Genomic DNA, 25441 nt, shown 5'->3' with positions numbered 1-25441 from the left:
GTTGCTTGAACCTTTGCATGCCACCTTTTCCTTTAAAAAATATTAAAACCTTAGTTAATTTACATGGTTCATATTTGGTTAAGCAATAAATATTCACCTATTTTAATTAGTGATTTTAAACAGCAAGCATTCTTTCCCAATTCGAAAAATGTCCAATCACCCTAGCAGCAGTAATAATAACATTTTATATGGCACAGAAATGCATGAGATAACCTTATCTATCATTATACCCATGATAACGTGATGATTCAAAGCAAATGCGACTAATGTTAACAATGGCTTCAGCAACCTCTGTTTCATCATTCCACTTCATATTCCACTGTGGGAAGAAAGGACAAATAGCTTTGTTTCTCCTGCTCTAGATTTTTAAGCATGCTACCGTCTTATATAATATAGTCAGTGCTGGATTATCAATGAGAAAGGAAACAGAGCTAAAGGAAGTCCACAAACTAATATGAATAAAAAATTTTATCTTCCCACAGGAAATTTTGTCACAGATATTGGAAGTAACAGAAACTGTCAGATTTGGATTTTCCCCATATTTACCTAAACGTAACTTTGAAAGCAATGCTTTCTTACTGTTAATGACATGGTAAGAGTCTCGTGTAATTTACAACTAGATAACATATCCTAAAATATATATTTCTAATTGAAAAGCAAGACAGATTTATGGTTTGCTAACAAGAATCCAAATATTTACTTTCTGAACATTTTTCACATGATTGGAGTAAGACTAATAAACGTGTACCATTTTGCCATTTAATGAATAGAATTTCACTTGGTGGGGGAGATTCTGATAGCATAATGACCTGAACATAGCTACCTTTTCCTCTGCTGCCATCTCCTTGCTTCTCCCGAATCAATCAATCAAGCCATTTGCCTCTGCTGAGTCAATCACCTACTAGAACCTCTGGGCAACCCATCTATTAAGATCTGCATTTAAAGTGCTAGGGCTGCCATAACAAAGCCACAGACTGGGTGGCTTAAAAAACAGATTTGCTCACAATTCTGGATGCTAGAAGTTCAAGTTCATGTTATCAGGAGGGCTGGTTTCTTCTGAGGCCTTTCTCCTTGGCTTGTAGATGGCCATCTTTTCCCTGTGTCTTCACATGGTCTTCCCTCTGTACTTGTCTATGTCCTAACCTCTTCTTACAAAGACACCAGTCACATTAGATAAGGGCTCACCCTAATGACCTCATTTTAACTTAATTACCTTTTTAAAGAACCTATGTCCAAGTATAGTCACATTCTGAGGAAGAGGGCAGGGTTAGGTCTCCAACATATGAATTTGGAGGCAAGGGGGCAGGGGGGGACACAATTCAGCCCATAGCAAGATCCAAGAGGAAAAAATTTTCCAGGTCTTCCTTCCCCAATGGGACAAAACATTTACTGGAATCTGTATGGAAACCCAGCATGAGAACTCAAAGGTGGAAAATCCAGGAAGAGTTAGCATCTAGTATCTACGGTGCCCATTCCCAACCCCACGGTGAAGGCAGTCCCCTGTAAGGCTCTTTGACCTCAAAAAAGTCAAGACAGATGATTTCAGCAACCTGTTCCCTGTGTGCACTGGGGAAGTGGGAAAGGGCTAATGATGGGGCACTTTGGGGAAATAGGGGTGAATACGATATGACTGGGTTTTTTTACTGATCTAGCAACTTTTCTGTATGTTTGAAATTATTTTTAAATTTTTTTTTTTTTTTTTTTTTTTTTTGCGGTACGCGGGCCTCTAAGTGTTGCGGCCTCTCCCGTTGCGGAGCACAGGCTCACGGGCCCAGCCGCTCCGCGGCATGTGGGATCCTCCTGGACCGGGGCACGAACCCGTGTCCCCTGCATCAGCAGGTGGACTCTCAACCACTGCACCACCAGGGAAGCCCCTTATTTTTTTAATTAAACCAATCTAAACAAAACTCCAGAAGAAACTAAGTAAGTAAGATGAGTTTCCCTTGCTCTAGAGGCTCAGAATGTGCAGGGAGACCCCAGGCCAGAGGACTGGCAGAAAGCTCTGTTACAACATGGACCCAAAGAATCCTTTGCCTTTCAACCCTTGTGGGATTCCTGCATTAGGTGTAGTTCAATAACCAGACTATAGCCCCATGACAGACAGAAAAATTTTAAGTCCAGAGAAAAGACCAAGGAGAATGATCAGAAGATCCTTTTTTTAAACAGAACATATAAAGGAGACAGATAAACTCATGAACAACAACAACAAAAAAAGAAATGAATCTGGGGGGAAAATAAAATAAAATCATGAGTTTCTATGAACAAAAACTTAAGGAGATGAATTAAAGGAGAGGGTTTCATTGTGGATATCTGAATTATCAGCCTGAAAGTTCAAATATATATTTTACTTGACAAATAATAATACTGCTTATGTTTTAAAATCCAGTTTATAAGTTTCAAAAAGAACCATTAAGAATTACTAAAGGAAGTAGATAATGAATAGGGTAGTTTTGATTATTTTATATAGTAACAACTTCATTTAACCATTTAAAGTAACTACTTTAAGCATATTTAACACACTGTTCTCATCACTGATAGGGCAAAACTGTTCTTCAGGTTACATCTACAATGGAATACTACTCAGCCATTAAAAAGAATGAAATAACACCATTTGCAGCAACATGGATGGACCTAGAGATTATCATACTTGGTGAAGTAAGTCAGAAAGAGAAAGACAAATACCATATGATATCACTTACAGGTGGGATCTAAAATAGGACACAAATGAACCTACTACAAAACAAAAACAGATTCCCAGGTACAGAGAACAGACTTGTGGTTACCAAGGGGGAGGGGAGTGGGGAAGGGAAGGATTGGGAGTTTGGGATTAGCAAATACAAACTATTATACATAGGATGGATGAACAACAAGGTCCTACTGTAGAGCACAGGGAACTATATTCAAAGTCCTGTGATAAACCATAATGGAAAAGAATATGAAAAAGAAAATATATATGTTTGAGTCACTTTGCTGTAGCAGAAATTAACACAGCATGGTAAATCAACTATACTTCACTAAAATTTTTTTTAAAAAACTGTCCTTCAATCTGTGTCTCTCAGTGAGTACTGCTTTTTGTATTTGGGTATATATTCTTGATAACTCAATTATTTCCTTTCACTTCTAATTGCCTTTATAAACATTAATCTTTCTTCTCTGATTAAAACTGAAAAAAAATACTAGCAAAACTCCTCAGCCTTGCTGGTTCTAATTCCAATTCTTCTTTTCTTTCCCCCACTCCCAACTTCTCATAAAGAGAAAAAAGACAGTTCCTTACAAGAAAACATGGCCATAAGTTATGCTGGATAACTTACTGAGAACCTCTTTGATAATGAGAACTAAATATAATGGAATGATTTCCTATGACCAGAAAAGAAAACTAAAGCAACTGAGTCAGGATCTAATACACAAAATCAAAATATCTAATTCAGCAATACTTGAACAGGTAATACCACAAAGGGAATCAGAAGAGGATATACCAATGTCATCAAGGGCACATTAGGCAGACCCTGGTCTTTCATTGGTCAATGTCAGTTGAATATTATCCAATTTTTAAACATTTGCTGTACCATACATACGATTCATATGATTGGCGTTTATATAAGCTCCCAAGAGCCTTTTAGAGTGCACGCTTTCTTAAAATGCATACATTATTTTCCTTTGTAAACACTGTCAGTAAATGGAGAGGTGGGAAATTACTATTGTCACACAAACACAACAAAAATGTATTCTGCCAGCCCGACTACTTACGTGGCTATAAAACACTGGCAGATCGCAGGGCTAATTCCTCCCGTGTGTGCGGCTGAGAGGAAAAGTATGGCCTGCCTTGACAGAAACTGCCTTTATGTCTTTAAACTGTCCTCCTTCCAGTATTTATTCAGTGTGCCTTCCACGCAGCTGAGAAATGCTGTTTCAAATCAACGAGCACCTCTGAATCCCTTCAGGGAGAGCAGCTGAGGACCTTCGAGGTGACTCAAACATGGTGGCTTTTCTCAGGACGGGCATTAGGTGCCACTTGCTGCTTCTCAACATGCTGATTTAGCTTCCAACAGCAATGGGGCAATTGGTGTGAAATGTGAGCTAAGGACCAGACACTACCATTTAGTGAAGGGAAATTTGATCACGGAATGGCAGCAACCGTAAGCAGCCCTGATTTTCCTGGCCAGATGACTGGCAGACATTTGGCATCTCTGAAATTAAAGAAAGAGCTACCCTCCTCCAAATTCCCAAAAGATAACATCACTTTCAAATTATAAAGCTCCAGTAAACAATTATGCGGGGGGTAAAGGAATGACAGTGAATACACTGAATACCTATAAATCTGAGGAAGAATGAAAAGTCTAGGAGTTTACATAGGTTCTTTGTATTTTGCTACATGAACTCAGCTGGCCTCCATATTTTACCTTCCCTATTCCCATGATGCCTCTTCTCCCTCCTCTAATGGAGTGTTTTTGTCCTTTAACTATATACCATGCCCTGAATTTCTTGCAACATAAGAAAGACAGACTGCCACATGCAGCACCTCATTTGGATGTGTCTGGAGTGCTGGAGTCCTGTTCTCCTACAAATAACCCTTGAGAGCACATTTGGAGGATCTAGCAGGAGAGTGCAGCTACTCCTGAAACCTTGACTGAAGAAAGGTCCGCCTCTTTCAGGGAAGGTCATCCTCTTCTACCCAGTGCACAGCTTCAGGGGTGACACACTTGAAGCCATGAGGGAGACGGGGACACCACCCAGCCCACGAGATCAGCGGAACCAACCCTGGTGATCACTGGGGTGACAGCTGTCCACAGCCAGATGAACCTCACATCCAGTTTCTCACTATTTATAATTGAAAGTTGGTTAATTTAAGAATACCTTAGGTTCAGAAATGCAAATAATCTACTTAGCTCATCATCTTTGCCTTTAACCTATGTTTAGGAGCTAGTAAATTTACTCCTTGAAATACCAAGTGAGGAGCACAGCATCAAAGAAAAGTTGTTGATTTCATCGGTTACAATAAGACAGTGAATATCTACATGGTATTTAAGCTCATGTTTAGAAATAAGAACCTTTCTAATTAATTTTGATCTTTAGGCTACGACTGTACATGTCGTACTATCTAGACCAGCGTTTCCTTAAAACGCTCCCAAACTGCATTCACTTATTGGTGTAAAAGCCCCAGAACAGTGTGTGGCTTGTCGATACTCTAAAATTGTTGGTTTTCAGATATAATCCCAAGTAATTACACTGAGCTTAATAACACTTTTGGACCTTATGATCTCTGTCTTCATCAGCAGACAACCACACATTGTTATGTAAATACTTAAGGCATGAAGAATAACAGTAAGTCTAGAGAATAGTAAGGCTAGATCCTCTCTCCTTTGTTCCTTCCATTCCTCCCTTCTTTTTCAGTCCTTCTCTCCTTTCATATACACTGTAATTAAAATTAAAATAAGCTATCATTACCACTTCTTTTGTACAGCACATCTTATATAAAATAAAACACAATAACATATAACAGTATTTTGGAAACAAAAATATCAACCTAGAACTACATGACCTTGGATAATACACTTAAAACTTTCTAATTCTATACTTCCCCACCTTATCACCTTATATGATAATAACAAGAAGATATGGGTCAAAGGAGGAAGAGGAGGAAAAGTAGGAGAAAGAGAGAAGTTATTAAATGGAATTATACATGTAAAATGCTCAGCAGAGTGCCGGCCACATACATAATAGGTGCAGAAACACTATTATAAAACTTGGAAATGGGCTTCCCTGGTGGCGCAGTGGTTGAGAGACCGCCTGCCGATGCAGGGGACACGGGTTCGTGCCCCGGTCCGGGAAGATCCCACATGCCGCGGAGCGGCTGGGCCCGGGAGCCATGGCCACTGGGCCTGCATGTCCGGAGCCTGTGCTCCGCAACGGGAGAGGCCACAGCGGTGAGAGGCCCGCGTACCACAAAAAAAAAAAAATGCATTTGGGTTCAAATCCTTGGGGAAAATATCTCTACAAAATAGTAATAATATCAGTGGAAGTATGTTGTGAGAATTAAATAAATAAATGCAAATAAAGTCCTCAGCACAGTGCCTAGTATAGCGTAAGCACTTAATAAATTGTTACTACTATTATCCTTCTATATTAAGGCGGCATATAATGCTATTTTCAAAAGCAATTTAACATTTAAACCAGAGATGTCATCACTCTCTACTGAGGAAACGTGAGAATCAATTTCATTTCAAAAGATATAATTAGTAAGTCAAAATATACTTATTAATAAAGGCATCATAAATTATACACTTGACTAATCTATTTTGATCTCTCAAGTTTAAAAATGCCTATTTAAGAGGGGAGAGTTGATGTACACAAAGTTATTTAATGAAAATGAACATTTCTGCAAGAGTCACACTCATTACTATGAACTAACTGCAAGCAGAAATGACTACTGAACATCCACATTTTAAAAAAATATCCCAAGCACATAAATATTATACTGGATGAGTTATTTAATTATTTTCCTTTTTAAGAGGTCATATTATGTTGTTATGCTGGGGGAAAAAAATGGCACAGTGATATACAGGGCAATAAATTCTCTGTAAACCCTCTTGGAGAAAATGAGTCATTATTATTTACTATTGGACTTTTAAGTCAGCCAACCTAGAATTCCTCATAAAAGACAGTGTAAATAATCAGAGGTGATTGGTTTCTCAGGCAACAATAGACCAACATTTCTAGGAGTAGCTGTAATTGAGAACTAATGGGTCCTGGGACTAAATGAATAAATTAACCAGAGACAGTCTCTTGTAACTAATGCCTTGGCTGTCAAGACATAACTTGGTTTTTACTCTTAACTGGGCCTTGATGGTGTCAGTTGCCGCAGAATACAAGGTCTGTAGGCAGCAGGATCACGCATCCACAGTGTAGCATGTTGGCATGCCGCCTGTGCCTGAGATAATGCATGCAAGATAGAGCATATGAGCTGGTATGTGTAGTCAGCAACTGCAACTCCTAGGCTGAATTTTTTTTAAATGAATCTGGAAGACAGATGTTTGCCCCAGCCAGCCTGTTAATTTTGAACTGATTATGTTGCCAACAACAAAGGCACTAATCTGTAGAGAACAGTATGAGTTTTTGACATTATTATAATAATTAAAAATACATCTATCATTTAAAATTAAATGGCATGGTTCTGTCCTGCGGACCCATATTTAACTTACTATACTGGGCCAAATGCAACCTGGTCACTCCTACCTAAGTCTATCAGAAGCCCTGCTATTTAAAAACAAATAAAGAAAAAGGCGAGAAGAAATTAGTGGAAAGATTAAAGATTTCTATTTCCTTAAAAGAAAAATATAAATAATGCCCCATATGCCTTTTGACCATTCCATTTTACATGACTTCATTCTAATAAATAATCAAAAGTTTTCCCATAAATAAAAGTGTGCTATAAATAATATTAATACTGTCTGTATTAGAAAATATAGAAATAAACTAAATATCTGTCAATAGGAGACTGGTTAAATAAACAATATATTCATATATACAAAGCCATTAGAAAGAATTATATATTCATATCCAGTGACATAAAAATCCCCTTGAAATTATTGATAAGTAACACACACACACACACACACACACACACACACACACACAAGTCCTAAAGGGTAGTCACCACACTATAAAAGGTAGTTTTTTTCTGGATGGTGAACTTTTAGGGAATTTTTTGTTTTCATTTTATAATACATTTTATATTGTTTAAATTATTTACAACAAGTATACACTTGTATATCTAGCAACATAAGTATAAAATATATCAGAATCATCTAACATACAACCCACAGAGAATAAAGCAGTTCTCACTGTAGTTGGATCACATGACAATAAAAATGGCTGACTTGCAGTTATACTGTGCTTTATCAGAGCACTCCTTTATAAAAGTGCCACCTTTGATTCCAGCCTCTATGTCTTAAGAAGGTTGAAGAATAAATATTTCATAATTTCCAGAATATAGAAATAAAAAAGGAACAGAAAATATTTCTATGTAGGAAAGTTAAAGAAATTAGTGTTCATTAGGTTACGGAGCTACAGCATACTGTCAGAAAGCATAGGCTTTAGAAGAGTCAGGGATACCTGGGTTGAAAATCTCTTCTACCTGATACTCTGAGATGGCTCAACCTTATTGGGTAACACCTCTGATTTTTAGAAACAACCTACAACACACCTGGCTCATAAAACTGTCCTGAAGATTAAATGTGAGAATGTGTGTAAAGCATTTAACACAATGTCTGGCAATAATGATTGCTTAGCAACTGAGAGTCATCATTATGTATCTGCCAAGAACACTCAGCTATGATGAGTTGATGATGGCTCCTACCACCCCCAACTTCACCCCCTCCAAAATACACATATGCAATGAGATATTCTTGTAAGGATAACGCCAATTAAATTTCAACATATATAGGGAACAGAAAATAAAATAAGTTTAACTAGACAAGGACATGGATGTTAGAAATAATTTCTTGAATACTAAGCTAAGCAACAATAATGGGGTATTACAATTGTGGAAGCTTCATCACCAAAATATTTGAGAAAAGAACAGCTAACTCCTTAACCTGGTGGTTTAGACATTCACCTTCCTGAGAAAAGAGGATCAGAAAAATGAATTCCCAAATTCCTTCAAGATTCATGATTCTATAATACTTCAATTAAATTAACAGGGTATTCCATCATTCTCGTGGTAAACTGTGTCAGGGGGTTTTAAGCAAAGCACAGACAGCTCATCTTTGCAAATGTAGTTCTTGATTTTATAAAGTCTAAAAAAAATTTCTTTTTTTTTAATTATGGAGAATAGACCCAAAAGAACTCCTGTATATACCAAAAAAAAAAAAGGCTGGATGGCACTGGGTATCTCACAAAGGACTTCTGCCTGCACGTTCTCCATTAAAGTTAGAAAATGAACTCAGAGGAAGGTTGAGAGTTTATATATTTCTGAGGACAATAAGGAGTTAGTGAGGAAAGGGGGAAACTAAACATCAAAAGGTTAAAAGAAGTACAGTTAATAACATTTAAGAATCAGACCACCATTTGAAGTTGAACTCTGTCAACAGCTAAAACAGTGTTTACCTTTATCAAACACTACTTGATTAGACTGTCTCCAAATATACGGCATGTTATGAAGGGTTTATCTAAGGCATGTTATGAAGGGTTTATCTAAAGACTCCGTTATGTGAATCAAAGATGGTGGCCTTGGATTAACACTGTTTCTCTATATTTATTTTTATGTAAACATCATTCACTACACATTCAGATCAGAGCACGTCTATTGCTCTGCTGGGCCAAGTCTGCAATTTTATAAAACAGAAGTGAAATGAAATATGAACTTTTTTTTTTTTGGCCTCATTTTGGGATTAACAGTCATCACAAGTTTCGTAGATTCCCAAGTCCCCAGGTAGAGTTCAATGACTATCACTGTACAAACAGCACTGTACACGTGGTTAAGAATCCCAAGTCCAGTTCCAGTTCTGCCACTAATCACCTGGGTGTGACCCCTGGCCAGCTTCATGGGTGTGGGGCCCCTGCAGTCACACAGGACCCTTCACCCAGAGGGATGTCACAACCGGTCTAAAGCTCTGCTGCTGCCATCTTGAAATTCTTAATAACTTTTTAAGAAGTGCCCCACATTTTCATTTGGTGCAAGGCACCACAGACTATGTAGTCATTACTGCCTATGTGAGCTTTGCAATTCACTTCATCTAACTCTCATTCTCCTCCATGCAATCAACAACCCAACTCTCCCATTCCCGCAATTTTTGCAAATGTTGTGCTATCGGAGCATACACTGTCTTTCTCAAATTGTCAACACAGTAATGCTGTTGTGGATACTTTCAATATTACTTTCAGATCCTAAAGAATTAAGCCAACTCAAGTCTATGAGAATCTGATTTCCAAAAGAGATTTCTTTTAGTAGAGATTATCAATGCTGCCCAGAACCTTTCCCTGTCTCAACACCTTCCATTAGAAAATGAGGTGCACTTTACCATTAATTGTATTCTCTATCTTCAAGGTATATTTGGCAGCTCCTTTTTTTTTTACAAAAGTGTCTTTGTTCAGTCATTTAGTGCAAACACTACTTCATGGAATGGGGGAGAGAGAAAGTGCTGTGTAACACAGAGGGATTTACAACAGGAGGTGTTGTTTAAAAACACTTCACTGCTAACCTTTAAATAACATATTAATCAGAACAGATGTTACAAAAATTAAAGTGCTGAGTGTGGTAGCCCAGTAGCAGCACTGTTACAGGTATATGGATCTGTTTCCTTCTTAGGGTAATTTAAGAGGTCCTAAACACAGCACTTAGTGTTTTCCCCATCCCTTCTCTTTGGCCCCAAATTTTATAATTACTTTAGATTTAAAGCCCATAAAGATGCTACTAAAGTGTGTAACTTGAGAGAGGAAATGTGCTGGTGTATCTGGAGATTTCCACTTAACACATGAGCAAATGGTATCAAAAAATATAGGCATCTCCCATTTAAACCTGTCATCTACTTCAGAAAAATCATATGTTCTGAGTGAAAACTATGATATCGTTTATTATGGTATTTATTTTGTTAAATGGAAAAAATACATCATGTTTGTATCCATCCACACCCCCACATACATATATGGGTTTGAATTCTTTACTATGGAAATTTCTTGAGCTTTCAGTTTTTCATCTGTAAAATGAGAACACATACCTATTCTGCAGAATAAACATTGTGTTAGAAATATATAAAAAGAACCTAGCAAACTGCTTGGACATTCAGTAAATGCTAACTATTCCTTTGTTCCTTACTATTAACAATCCAAAGACTTTCATTCTTCTCCATCTAAATAACCCACTCATTCATTCATACCTCAACCTTGTTATCACCTAGAACTCTTGATTTAATTTCTATCATTTATCATAATTTCTTGCTTCTCCATTGTTCCATATAAAGGTATACTATATACACATAAAAATGTTTGCTCCTGAACTCGTAATTCCTGACCATTATCAGACGCTACTTATCATGGTTCATGATTTCAAATATTTCAACCACTGCTGACTAATTCTTAAGTATCCCTGATGTTTATAAAATTTACTCTGATAAGTATTAATCCAAGATGGATTCAACAGTCCTTTCATTTTACTACTGTTCACACCATGCCAGGCCTTGATAGAAAAAGCTGATTTGAATATGCATGCAATCATTATATTGAAGGAATGGGACTCTATATAAAAAGCCAAAGAGGGACTTCCCTAATGGTCCTGTGGTTAAGACTTCGCCATCCAATGCAGGGGGTGTCAGTTCAATCCCTGGCCGGGGAGCTAAGATCCCACATACCTCATGGCCACAAAACCGAAACATTAAACAGAAGCAATATTGTAACAAATTCAATGAAGACTTTAAAAATGGTCCACATCAAAAAAAATCTTTAAAAATAAAAAAACAAAGTAAGCAACATTTTCCTTTCTCTCCTCCGCTTCTTCAGAATGAATTTTCTCTAGACTTCCTTCCCTAAAACTCCCATTAAACCTTGAAAAGATATTGACACAGACACCGGCTGGCTGGATCCACATTTTAATTAAGAGTACTACAATTCAGTACAGAGAGGTGATGGCCCAGCTACGAACTCCATCTCTTATCCCCCCCTTGCAGCCAAGGGTTACCCAGTGAGATAAACATAGAAATAACAGAATGGGATTTCTGGAAATCTCCTGAGCTACCTACAGCCAGGTTTCTTGTTTTCAGAGAAAATAAACCGGCAATCTGTTTTAATCACTCTTTACTTGGCTGGTATTAATCATATTTGAACACAACTTCAAGACTACAGGTCCCATAACTTTTCCATTCACCTTTGTATATACAATTTTTATACCTAAAAACAGTCTCAGTTAATCAAATATTGAATTTCTTCAACATGGATAAGTTTATATCCTCAGAGAGATTTTGGGCTAATGATACACACACACACACACCCCACACACACACGCACACACACAATTTTCAGATAGCTTGTTCAACCTCACTTCTAGAACAGGAGGGTATTTTATATCTTCTGTTTTTTCTCAATGTTAAGAAGGCTCTTGATTTATTTATCAGTCATTTCAGTTATCCAAAGTAGACTCTTCACTTTTTCTTACTTTGCTCTCCAAATCACTCCCATGGCCCCTTCACTCTTTGCATAAATATCAACTTGTACTTTACCAAGAGAAAAATGGTCACCTAGTGCAACTCTCAAATTTTCTCTATCTGCAAACTCAATTGTCTCTATTCATATTTAATATCCCTTTTGTCTCAAGTGAAAGATACCACCATCTTTTCAAAGATAAACTGCATGACTCTGATCTTCTCTGTGTCTGTTTTTTTGAGAATCAAACTTCAACATTCAGATTTTTCTTATTTTCAAATTTCACAGATTCCTTCCCTTCTGTCTGTAAGCATACTTATATGTCCTTCATTCTCAAAAATAAACAAAAAAGAAAAAAGAAGTCTTTAGTAGTATTCCGTACTTCTCTTTCACTGTCGTACCAAACTTCATAAAAATGCAGACACATTTCTTGCCAGCTTCTCATTTCCTAATCACTCTTTAACACTGTAGTCTTTACTCAATCCAACACAGCTCCTACTGAATCTGTTCTCACAAAAGCAAACCAATGGCTACTAATACACAAATACAAGGCAGTTTTAATTCTTTGCGTCTCTGAAGAATTTCACATTTTTTTTCCTGGATCTCTTCATCACTTCTTTAGACCTAATTTTCAGATTTCTAGAGGTGAAGGCCAGGAGTCTACATTTTTAGCAAATTCTGTAGGCACTTTTGACACACATAAAAGATACAGAACTACTGGAAATAAGGGCTGAAGTAACACGAGAAAACAATTGGATTAAACAATAATCTAGTTTTAGGAAAACAAACCCTACTTTAATAGTTATTTAAAAACATTTGTCATCTCCTTTTCATTAACTAATCCTAAACTAAATATCAAGGTTGAATTAAGAGATGGAGTATATTACAATATTTAAAGCTTCATAATAGATGGGAGCAGTTTTAATTAAAGTTACCAGGACAACCAGAGGGAGACAGGATATACCATAATTGAAAAAGTATCACTAGAAAAAGCTGTTTATGATAACCTTGATCCTGTTTCCTTTGAGCAAAATGTCTAGAGACCTCCATTTATTCAGCAGGTCCCCTTGGCTGGGCTGGTTGGTGAATAATGAGACCATTCGTTTCATTCACCTCCATCGTTCTGGAGGCACCACTGGAGGCTGCACTGTTTTATTGAAAAGCTTTCTCCTATAAACTGTTCATTAACTCTTTTTCAGCCTAGTTCAGGCTACAATAAATGTTAACAACAATGTTAAATAATTTTTTCTTCTTTGCTTCCAAACATTGATTTGACATCATTTTTTAAAAATTCAACAATATTAGCAGGATAATCATCATACTGAGCCAGTTTCTAACACACAGAAGAAGCAAGTGTCAGAAAAATAGTCATTTACAGATCTAGCTTTGAAATAAAGAGCTGAAATTACCAGTGTTGGCTTAGAGGGAAAAAAAGAAAAATAGATTTGGAAACAGAAGTCCTAAAATTGAATTCCACCACTACCTCAGGTTATCTATAGTCTTCAGCAAGAACCTTGGTCCCCTCTCAATTTCCCTAAGTTACAAAACAAGAGTAAATACATTTTTTTAATGTGCCTACGTCATAGATTTCTGGAAGAGCCTAATGTATATGAATCATCAGAATCATAACGTTTTTGTACAGTCACAAAAACAAAACAAAGCCAAATAAACAACTATTTGAGTGCAAACTCTGTTCTGCTAGCAAAGGCATGGTTTTAGTGCAAAGGCAAGTGATTTTTTTTTTTAATCAATTTCTCTTTCAGCTCTTCCTAAGGCTGGTTTGATGGAGCAGATCAAAGACCATGGCACAAAATGAATGTGAATAAAAAGTCAAAATAAATGCTGAAATTGAAAAAGAAAATATTGGTCAAAGTAGTCTAAACATATAACTAACACAAGGTAAGCATAAAGCAATGAAATAAGTGGTATTTTAGCTTTTAATCAACAGGCTATAAAAGACAGAATTAAAATTTTTATGTCCAAATACATAAAAACTGTGTACATGCATGCACAAAAAAATTATTGCAGATACTGAAGAGTAATCATTCTACTAAAAAAAAAAAATCTCTAGTTCATCTTCTTTTTAAAAAAGCTGAATTATTAAACATAAACTGTTAGGTAATTTATTTAGTACATATGTAAGAAAAAACAGTTCTATTTACTTCTCTTTCATAGATTTTATATCTATAATATATTTTCAAAGGTATCTTAGTTTGAGAACCTTGATGCTAAAGAACAGTAACAGTTTTAAGTCTTCACATTCAAATAAAAATGAAATTTTTTTCAATACTGTATATTTTATTTCATTGAATCATTTTTTGAAAGTGCTTCATTGATATCGGATTCACTGACAAATTCATAGCCTTCCAGAATATTCTATGAACTGCCACATCCAATTCTTAATCAGTCTGAATGAACAGTAGTTTACAGCATACTACTTAGCCTTTGTTTCTTCTTAGTTATGATTATACACTTCTTTAGACCGAAGGATATATTTGTGTAATAGGTAAGAATGAGAACTTACAGTTGGACATACCTGAATTTGAATCCTCTTACATTCTTACTACTCAAAATATAGTCTTTGTATCAGGACCATCCCCTGGGAGCTTATTAGAAATGCAGTATCTCTGACCAGATCTACTGAATAGAAATCTGCATTTTAACAAGAACCAGGGGTGAACCAAATGCACATTAAAGTTTAAGAAACACTGGCCTACCCTGCTTGTTAAATACATTTCCTTGGGCAAGTTAAAGGAATCCTCAAAGACCCAGCTTCCTCATTGAAAAATGAGACTAATAATGGTGTCTAGAGCACAGCATTATTGTGAGAAATAATCAGATAATGCTACTTGGTAAACACTCAGTAAGATCTAACTGGCATTAAATTTTATCATCTACCTCAAATTTGTATATTCAAGATATTTTCCAATATATTTATTTATGTAATTACATTGGTACCCCACCCAGATAAATTAAAGCTCCTTTAATCCAGAAGTCTGTCTGAGTATAAGCCTCCAACAAAGTAGAAGTAAATTAATAATGCCATCTTGCATTCATTTACAATACAATGCAGCACCTGTTTTTCAATTAGACTCAAAATATTCCTCTTCCAAATAATGTATTTTATTTTCATAGAATCAAAAAAGTTAAATAAAGAATCTAGTTTGAAAACAAACATGAATCCTTCTCCCTCACATAAAATCTAACTAATTCTACATTTAATTAGTCATTGTGTATTCTGCCATCATGTGCTTAAGATAGTCACTGATCGCACAGGACTCAAATAATGCACCAGATGTCTAGACCTTCAATTCCAAATGATAAAAAGGAAAGTCTCATTAGGCTCCCATTTTAATCCAATTAAGGCAAGATACATCCTACTTCATTCTATGACCTTTTTCAAAGGACTGTGATGTCCAGATTACCTGCTTCCTACATCTGGAGAAAAAATGTAAGCTGATAAAAATCAATATAAATGGAATCATTTTCAGTTGTCATTAGTGAATATTAATCACTTAAGTAGAAAGCACCTAATTTCTATTAGATAAACTTTTAATGAAAACATATTTACATCCATAAATGATGCTTTAAAAGGGTATTCACATAACCATAACTGAAGATTATAATGCTTTGAATCTTCCAGTCATGAAAGTTTACCTTACCATTTATACATTTCTTAAAAATTGTTTCATAGGAGACCTTAATAGACTTTTCTCCAAAGAAGACATACAGATGGCCAGCAGGCACATGAAAAAATGCTCAGTATCACTAATTATTAGAGAAATGCAAATCAAAACTACAATGAGGTACCATCTCACACCAATCAAAATGGCCACCATTAAAAAGTCTCCAAGTAACAAATGCTGGAGAGGGTGTAGAGAAAAGGGAACCCTCCTACACTGTTGGTGGGAGTATAAGTTGGTGTAGCCACTATGGAAAACAGTATGGAGGTTCATCAGAAAACTCAAAACAGAGTTACCATATGATCCAGCAATCCAACTCCTGGGCATATACCCATACAAAACTATAATTCAAAAAGATACAGGCACCCCTAAGTTCATAGCAGCACTATTCACAATAGCCAAGACATGGAAACAACCTAAAAGTCCACTGACAGATGAAGAAGACGTGGTACACATATACAATGGAATACTACTCAGCCATAAAAAGGAACAAAATAATGCCAAATGCAGCGACAAAGATGCAACTAAAGATTATCATACTAAGTGAAGTAAAGTCAGAAAGAGAAAGACAAATACCATATGATATCACTCACATGTGGAATCTAAAATATGGCATAAATGAACCTATCTACAAAACAGAAACAGACTCACAGACATAGACAACAGACCTATGGTTGCCAAGGGGCAGGAGGGAAGGGAGTTAGTAGAGGCAAACTATTACATTTAGAATGGATAAACAACAAGGTCCTACTGTAGAGCACAGGGAACTATACCCAGTTGGCTAGGATAAACCGTAATGGAAAAGAATACTCAAAAAAGGGTATATATGTGTATAACTGAGCCACTCTGCTGTACAGCAGAAATTAGCACAACACTGTAAATCAACTATACATCAATTAAAAAGAAATTAAGTGTTTCAACTTCTGGCAATACGGCATACCAAATATTCCAAAGGCCCCTCCTATTTCAACAAGATCTTGGATACTTTAAGAAACATAAAAATGTATAAGGGCCAAAAACACACAAGGACAATTTCTGAGTGCCAAGATATATATATAATACATTAATCTAAAAATCTGAGCTGTAAGTGATAAGTAAACAGGGAATTCAGAGTTATCCTGGAACAAACACCTGTAACAGTGCTGAGATCTGTAGAATAAGAGGAGCTAAACTTCAGCTCCAGCATTACCTCTAACAAAAGATGCATAAGAACTTTATGAAGAAATTTTTAAACTTTACTAAATGGTATTAAAGTAGCTAAGTGGAAAGAATATCATGTTTATCAATAGAAAGACAAAATATCATAATGATATCAATTCTTCCAAATTTGGCCTGAGTCAACGCAATACCATTCAAAATCCCAGTAAAGATTTTTTTGCATAATAGCATGCTGAATCTAAAATTTAGGTACAGTATGAAGGTTCAAGAATACTCAAGATCCTTTTGAAGAGGAACATGGTGAGAAGGTGTGTCTACCAGCTTCATAAATGGGCTTCACTGGGGGAAGGTAAACTATTTAATAAATGGCCCCAGGAAGACTGATTAGAAAAAAATTTAATTTGTATTGCAACTTAAAACTATATATTAAGGCTTCCCTGGTGGCTCACTGGTTAAGAATCTGCCTGCCAATGCAGGGGACATGGGTTCGAGGCCTGGTCCAGGAAGATCTCACATGCCCTGGAGCAACTAAACCCATGCACCACAACTACTGAGCCTGTGCTCTAGAGCCTGTGAGCCACAACTACTGAGCCCGTGTGCCACAACTACTGAAGCCCACGCACCCTAGAGCCCATGCTCCGCAACAAGAGAAGCCACCACAATGAGAAGCCCACGCACTACAACAGAGTAGCCCCCACTTGCCGTAACTAAAGAAAGCCGCGCATAGCAAGGAAGAACCAAAGCCGCCAAAAATAAATAAATAAATTTATAAAATTATTTTTAAAAACTATGTACTAATATTAGCTACAGGTGGGTTAAATAAATCTGAAAGAAATGGAACCTTTTAGAATACTTAAAAAATATTTATAACCTCAGGGTAGGGAAGCCTTTCTTAAACAAAACACACCCCAAAGTACTAATAATTTTTTTAAAGTTGACTTTGCATCAAAATTGAGAACTTACTTTATCAAAATATACCATAAAGACAATGAAAAGACAAGTCAAAAACTTGAAAAAGATATTTGCATCACATATAACTTAAATAAATTACCATCAAGAACAGATAACTTACAAATCAATTTAAACAATTAAAATGTGCAAAAGGTATGAAGAGATATGTCACTGATAAGGAAACAAGAATGGTCAGTGAATATAAAACAAGATGTCCACCTCATTAGTAATAAGTACCATTTGGTACCCATTTGGTTACCTATAATTAAGAAGTCTGATATTGCCACTTATCGGCCAGAATATGGACCAATGCAGACTCAAATACTGCTAGTGGAGGTCTAAATTGATGCAACTATTTGGGAAAATCATTGTCATACTTGTATAAAGGTGATTTTGTGAATGCCCTACAGTCAGGTAATTCTACTGTCACGTACTGACCCTACAGATATTCTTGCACATGTGTACCAGGAGACTTGTTCCAAGAAAATGTAGCCACCCTGTTCATGGTAGCACCTATTTGGAAACAATCCAAATAATAATTTACCAGCAGAGAATAAATGAATAAATTAAGATATATCCTCAGAAAATAGTATTTTACCATGAATAAAAATGAATTAAAGCTAAGCACAAACATCTAGATAAATCATGCAAACATAATGTTGACAGAAGAATGCAAGTGGCTGATGACTACATATAGCATAATGTGATTTTAATAAAGCTGATAAACAAGCAAGCTAACATATGTTTAGCAAAACATTTATGTGAGGTACAGCTACTTTTAGAGAGCAAAGAAATGAGTAATGAAATGTCTAGCGTATTGGCTACCCCTGGCAGGGAGGCAGGGTGATGAGATAGGAAAGTACTACAAAGGCAGTTTTAAGGATGCTGGCAATATTCATGGGTTTTACATTGTATGATCTATTTAAACATGATTATTATGCATCATAACTTACATATGTATAAAAAGATGTATGTACCAATTAAATTACGGTTTCTCTGTATTTAAATCACCTAATATAAAAAAATAAACTAATAATTAGATATAAGCTAATTCATTATTTGGTGTTCACAGTTCATCTTTTATGAACATAACACTGAACACAGTTTCTCAGGAAAAGAAAGCATACTAAAGAAAACCTCCAAATAAAACATGAAACATAAATAATAAATGAGTAATGGAAAATAATAAAATGAGCAGATACAATTTAAACTCACCACCAGGGCTTTGGATCTGTTGCTCAGAAGTTTCTCAATATCCCTGGCTGCAATTTCCACCAGCTGGCGTGCATTATTTGGTTCCACGGTATACAAATCTTGGTATTTCTCATAAATCTGTATGAAGGGAAAATAAAATTAATAAGAACAATAATTGCTTATTTGGCTCCTAAATGCTCATTAGAATATATTCAAAACCATAAACAACTGATTTGAAAGGCAACCCCTTTCCTTTCTTCATCTTGATCTTTTCTGAGTTTAGGTGTCCGAAATATATATATAAATATCAATTTGCTGTAAGACCACAACCTCACCAAAATAGTGTGTCATGTTAACAGGTTGTAAAACATCTTGTACCACAGTGGTTTGTGTATGCAATTTTGTGACCTGAAGTTGTACCCCCAACCTCAAAACCTGGTATTAACTGCCTTCAGCATTTTAAAGAAAGAGGGAGGCCATTCTAGAAAACAGAAGAATTTAAGCACAGGAGGTCAAACCTGGAGGATGTGTGCAACGAACAAAGGTCGGGGGAAGGGGAATGCGATACTGTGATGAGGGAGACTTGCACTTTTTCCCTCGCTGCAATCACTGAGGCTAAAAACTATGCTGCTAAGCTTTATGACCAGAAAGAGAGACAAGGAGAATGAAACCCTTCCCCTGCTCAGGTTCATCCTGGTGACCCAGGGAGCTTCATTTCACAGAGAAGAGGAAGGTCACTGAGCTCTACATTAAAGTTTGGTTAAAGCTGTAATAGTATAAACATTTTTATTATGAAATTGAAATTTTTTTTAACTCACCAAATAAAACTATACTGAAAGTAAGCTAGACAGCAATAGGAAAACAACTACGTTTCTGGCTCACGTCAGTGTTTATGGAAGGAATTCCCTGGAGTGGCAATAAGATGTACCTGGTTTACCGAGCTTGTACTCTCCTGGCAAGAGAGGAAGAATCAAAGAAAGGAGGGAGAAAAAAAAAAAACAAACAGTGACTGCGTTTGTGACTGGAGGGCTGAGCTGAGAAGGAAATCCCTTATGCATCCAACAGATGGGCTGCACATGCATGACTAAACCATCTTTGAAAGCCAGGGACTGGCAGGTTTCTACCGTCTTATGAGAAGTGAAACCAGGCATAAGTAGGAACCAGTTCAACCCTGCTTTTTACTGGCATAACGCCAGCATTCTGTGTTACTACCAACAGGTTCTACAGCCTGTTCCCAGCTGAGCACGGATGCTGCTGATGAACACTGGCTTTAAAAGTTCACAAAGGGCTTCCCTGGTGGCGCAGTGGTTGAGAGTCCGCCTGTCGATGCAGGGGACACGGGTTCGTGCCCCGGTCCGGGAAGATCCCACATGCCGCGGAAGGTCTGGGCCCGTGAGCCATGGCCGCTGAGCCTGCGCGTCCGGAGCCTGTGCTCCGCAACGGGAGAGGCCACAACAGTGAGAGGCCCGCGTACCGCAAAAAAAATAAATAAATAAAAAGTTCACAAATACATATGCTAATATTTATTTTTTTAAGTATTTTGGTTTTACATGAAGTTATACATTTTTATTTAAGTGATTAAAACATACCAATATTTTAATTAGTAAATTAAAAACAATTAACTATAATTAAATTAATAAACTAATCAATAGTTTAAGATTTCAATCAAACTCTTACTGCTAAAATTATCCTTTTCAAACCGTGAGGCTTTTCTCACATTTGTTTGAATTTTGACCTTGCAGGTTTTCATTCCAATTATTCAAGGCACAATAACTTAGCCATATAAAATTCCTATATTTAGTTTCATTCAGGATTCCTGCATATTACTGGATTGCTTCTGCTTTCTTCTACTGATGAGTAGATTATTGAGTCCTATTTTTAAAGACCCAGGTTATCCATGAAGAACTCCCTCCAACCCAAGGCTGCCTCTTTCATTTCAGCCTAAAATGCCATCCAGGAACATGTACTCCTGAACAGATTAATTGATTTTGGAGTACAAACAGATAAACCTCAACATCACTTTAACTGATCCAGGATATTTAGTTCTTTGCAGCAAAACGGATATAGCTAATTGGTGTGAAAGGCAGTTGTGCTTTGTACCATTAATATCTTGTCCATTTCTGTCTGAAGTCTAACCTCCTTCCTGTGGTATAGAAACTCAAATAGAATTGAGAGTTGGTAAAGATTACTTCAGGACGCACAATCTCTACTTCGCATTATATACTACAGTTAATGGCATTTATTAGTCATTATCTATGTATGCCAGACACATTACAGGTGCTATAAAGAATGAATGAATTATAAATCAGAAGAAACAATTTTAGTTCAAGTATATGTATTTTTCTCAAATAGATAAATAATAAAGGAAAGGAAGCTTAAGTCTAGATCCCCAATGTAAATATCCTACCGTTTACTTTTTTATGTATAAAACCACATTTGAAATGTTTTCTTTGTAATAAAAATGAATTAGAACCATATAACTGCCCCCACCAAAAGAACTGGACCTTGCTTCTGGTTTCAAAGAATGCAGTATTCTTTTTTGTTGCATGAGATACTGTGAAGGCTCTCAAAAAGTCTCCTGGTGTATGTTCAGTAAACAATTTTCAGAGTAGAAGGTTTCACGTGGATGTTTAAGATGATATATTTCCATAATTTACAGATATTTATAATTCTTTCCACCACTAAAATAAACCACATTTCTCCAATATTTAGCATGTTAACATATGAATATTTTAAAGAGTCTAAAGCATCTTTTCTTTCCCTCTTCCTAGCTTTTTTCCCTTTTTAAAAAATTAATTATCTGCTTTACCATTTTACCCTATGTTTTTCCTGCAAGAAAAAGAGCATGGTGGAAATAATATGAGTTTCTGGCACCAGATAGAGCTCAATTCAAATCACATGTCAACTCCTCACACGCTATGTGACACTGGCTTCCATTTCTTCTACTAGAAAGAACGCAGCACATAAAGAGAATTCAAGACAGGATCTTTTTCCTCCTGACTGTGTATTAATATGCTTTAATTTTTTGTATAGTTCAAACCTTCTCACTGCCACCCTTGACACTAGTTTTGACAAAAAGAATACCTGTTGCTTGTACATTCCTTCTTTCCTACAATCTTAATTAACTGGCTTTAATGTTCTTTCACTACTAAATTCACAGGCCAAGTTTTGCTGTGATGAAAACAGAGACTATGGTTTCCCTACCCTTTTCACTGAAAACTTCTTTCTAAGTCTCTTGGCTCTAAATAAGTCCATGGTTTTTCAGAATAATACATTTAAAAATTACTTCATATGTAATATCTAAAAAGTGACATCACTCAATGATATGATCGCTTAGTAAACATACCTAAAGAAATGTTTCGGAAGTCATAATACTTAGCATTACACCATGGAATTGCGCCATGAAATAATACCAATACCCCAGAGGTGTTTACTAAAAGCTAGACAGGCTTCCAAGTTTTGGATGACCTAGACGATTATATTAGCAATCACATGCAGGCAACTACTCTGAGGTGTTTCACATACATCATTTACTCACTTTAAGAAATCTAAAAAATATCTTTAATTAACCAATTGTATTAGTGAGAACAGTAGGTTTCAGGCTTTGGAATATCAGAGTGGAGGGAGTTTAAATCCCATTTCACATCATTCAGGAGCAAACCACTGCCTAGAGCAGCAGGTCACATGATAATGTGTCATGTTTAGGTAAAGGGAGTCTGCAGTGCCACTGTAGGCCCAGGACCTTCCTTGGCTTCAGCAGGATGTAAAGAAATAGGAAAGTCCCTTAGGATGAACAAGAAAGGTAGCTGAGAATTAAGGATCAGTATGTCTGCTAGGAGACCGTCTCGGTGCAGGTTCAGGGGGATCCTAATGCAGAGACAGAGATGGACAGTGGGAAGCAGAGGTCCAGCTGAAGGACGATGGTGACAATCAATCATCCAGAGCTGAGGCACCCTACACAGGCTGGAGGGACTGGCCGAGTTCTTAGCAGCAATTACATTAATAACCATATCGAGAGAACAGAAGAGAGCAAATACACCAGATATCTTGCCACATAAGTTTCCCCTTACACCCAGATGCCCAGGAGAAAAGTTAAGAAAATCGAGAATACTGAAAGAGAGTTGGAACTGAGAATTTATTGAATACATAATTGACCACAAGAGGCTGTTTTAAACTGAAAGAGACTAACCTTGAAATGCTGAGACTAATTTTTTTCCCCTCCTGGGAGAGAGAATGGCAGCCCATGGTAAGTTAAGTGCCCTAAAGAGAAACAAAGTCAAATTTCTGCATATTAAATTTTAAATATGAAAATTTTGACAGCCCCTTCCCTCAGTGCTTTTACATTTACTTCCCTCCAGTGGAACTTGTCCTGGACAAGCCAGCAAGACCTCTGCCATCTTTCTGAAGGACATTTCTCCTTGGACAGTCCCTGATGAAACAGGAGTTTCCTTACAAATCGGTAGCAATATTCTAATGTAAGACCTTGCCCTTGGCCCCTACCTAATTGCATCAGGGCACATCAGACCTTGAAGCAGCTAATTTCTGAATTAATGGCCTGTGAGGAGTCAGGTACAAAGGATCCATATAAACAAGGATAATATATTGAACCAATCAGATTCTCTCACCATAGCATGACAAGTTGGATGGATCAAGGGCAGAAGCAGCATCAAAAGTGAAAAGAGGAAAGGAGGAAAACAGTCTTCAGATACTATTGAGTGACATAAGTGATGGCTGTGGTAGGTAGAATAGTGACCTTCCAAAGATACATCCTAATCTCTAGAACCTGTGACTATGTTATTACACAGCAAAGGGGAATTAAGTTTGCAGAAGTTTTGCTAATCAGCTGCACTTAAAGAGATTATCCTGTATTGTCCTGGTGAGTACAATGTAATCACAAAGGTCCTAAAAGTGGAAGAGGAAAATGTAACCACGCAGGAGAAAACCAGAGAGATGGCAACGTGAGAAGCAATCAGCCCGTGTAGCTGGCTTTCAAGAGGGAGGAAAGGGGCCATGAGTCAAGGAAAGGACTTCTGATCTATAGCACTGTAACATAATAAATCTGTGTTATGCCGATAAATATATAGTAGTTTGTCACACTAACAAGAGAAAACTAACACAGTGAGTTAGCTGTGAAGAGCCCCCAGCTGAGAGGCAAACAATACTCAGCCTTTGGGGCTGCCTTAGCTCCAGACCTTCCCTCCCACTGCCCAAACTATCTTCTAAATGCCTTTAATTCTTGCTGAAACCCAGGCTCTTCCTGAGTTCCCTTAAATGTACTACCTTTATTTTTCTTTTACACGTAGTTCTATGATACACTCCCCAAGTGATTCACTCTGCCAAAAACTAAAAATGCTAAGAAGCATTTTTGTAAGTTGTGATTAACATTATTTATTACTACTTTGCATGTCCATTTCATTAGTCGCCAGATTCACTTCACTGAAATGAAAACTGAGCTCTATCGGGAGAAATGTACAATTTCCGTTAGACTTTATGATATGATGAAATTATCTCAGGACTCCCATTATAACCTTCATAATTGTATAGGATTCTGAAAAGAAATTTTAGACAGAAGAGCTAAAAATATAAAGCATAGATGGCACACTGTACAAAAATATATATGAATTGGGTGAATAAATATGATTCCACCTCATAGTAATGAAAGGTGGGATTAAGAGAAAATGTTACAATGTAAGCCTCATCATCATTCTAACTTCACTATCTTTATTGGCTAAATTCATACAACTTCAATACTAACGCAGGCAGGAAAAGAGATTCACTGTCTCCTCAACTGCTTTAGATATTCACAAAATCAGTTTTACTTTTAGTTGAACTTTGCAATGTGGGATGGTTTGTTTTTTGGGTTTTTTTTGTTTATTAAGTGTTCCATGGGCTTTTGAAATACATGTTCCCTAGCAACTTAGAAAGTCTTGTTTCTAAAAGATGCATTAACACAAAAGTATGACATAATTTTCTTTCTTGGTCACTTTCAAGGATGAAAGTTCCCTTAAGAAATTTTACGATTCAAAAGTAAGGTCTTTCTTTTAATTTACCATAAATCTCATCATCATCTAAGCTGGCCAACATAGAGAGATGTTGAGATATGGGAAGACTCCTTTATCTAAGGTAAAGAGTAACTAGTGACACTAAATCTGAATTGATTTGGAATATATTTTACCAAAAAACAAAGAAAAAAAACACCTACCTTCCTCCTTTGAAAATTAGCTGAATTTTAAAAAGTGAACTTTGCCATAAAAAATATGCAGTATTTCCTAGTTAACCCCTAAGCTCTTCAAACTCTCTCCTCTTACCCTTTGATTAAAAAA

The 25441-nt window shown here is 36.5% G+C and overlaps 1 protein-coding gene across 1 annotated transcript in view; it reads right to left on the bottom strand.

The window, feature by feature from the left end:
* Positions 1–25441, bottom strand: part of CACNA2D1 (calcium voltage-gated channel auxiliary subunit alpha2delta 1) — a 514071-nt gene that overhangs the window by 383199 nt on the left and 105431 nt on the right. Inside the window, exon 3 of the mRNA XM_022554402.3 lies at positions 19140–19256. Coding sequence (XP_022410110.1) covers positions 19140–19256 — 117 coding nt within the window. The remainder of the gene's footprint in view (positions 1–19139; positions 19257–25441) is intronic.

This window comes from Delphinapterus leucas, chromosome 9, assembly GCF_059928025.1.
Source record: "Delphinapterus leucas isolate spDelLeu-1000000601 "Yukka" chromosome 9, BTC_Dleu_Yukka2, whole genome shotgun sequence".
NCBI lineage: Eukaryota > Metazoa > Chordata > Mammalia > Artiodactyla > Monodontidae > Delphinapterus > Delphinapterus leucas.
Note: the sequence above shows the minus strand (reverse complement) of the source record. Positions and strands in the feature narration are given on the sequence as shown.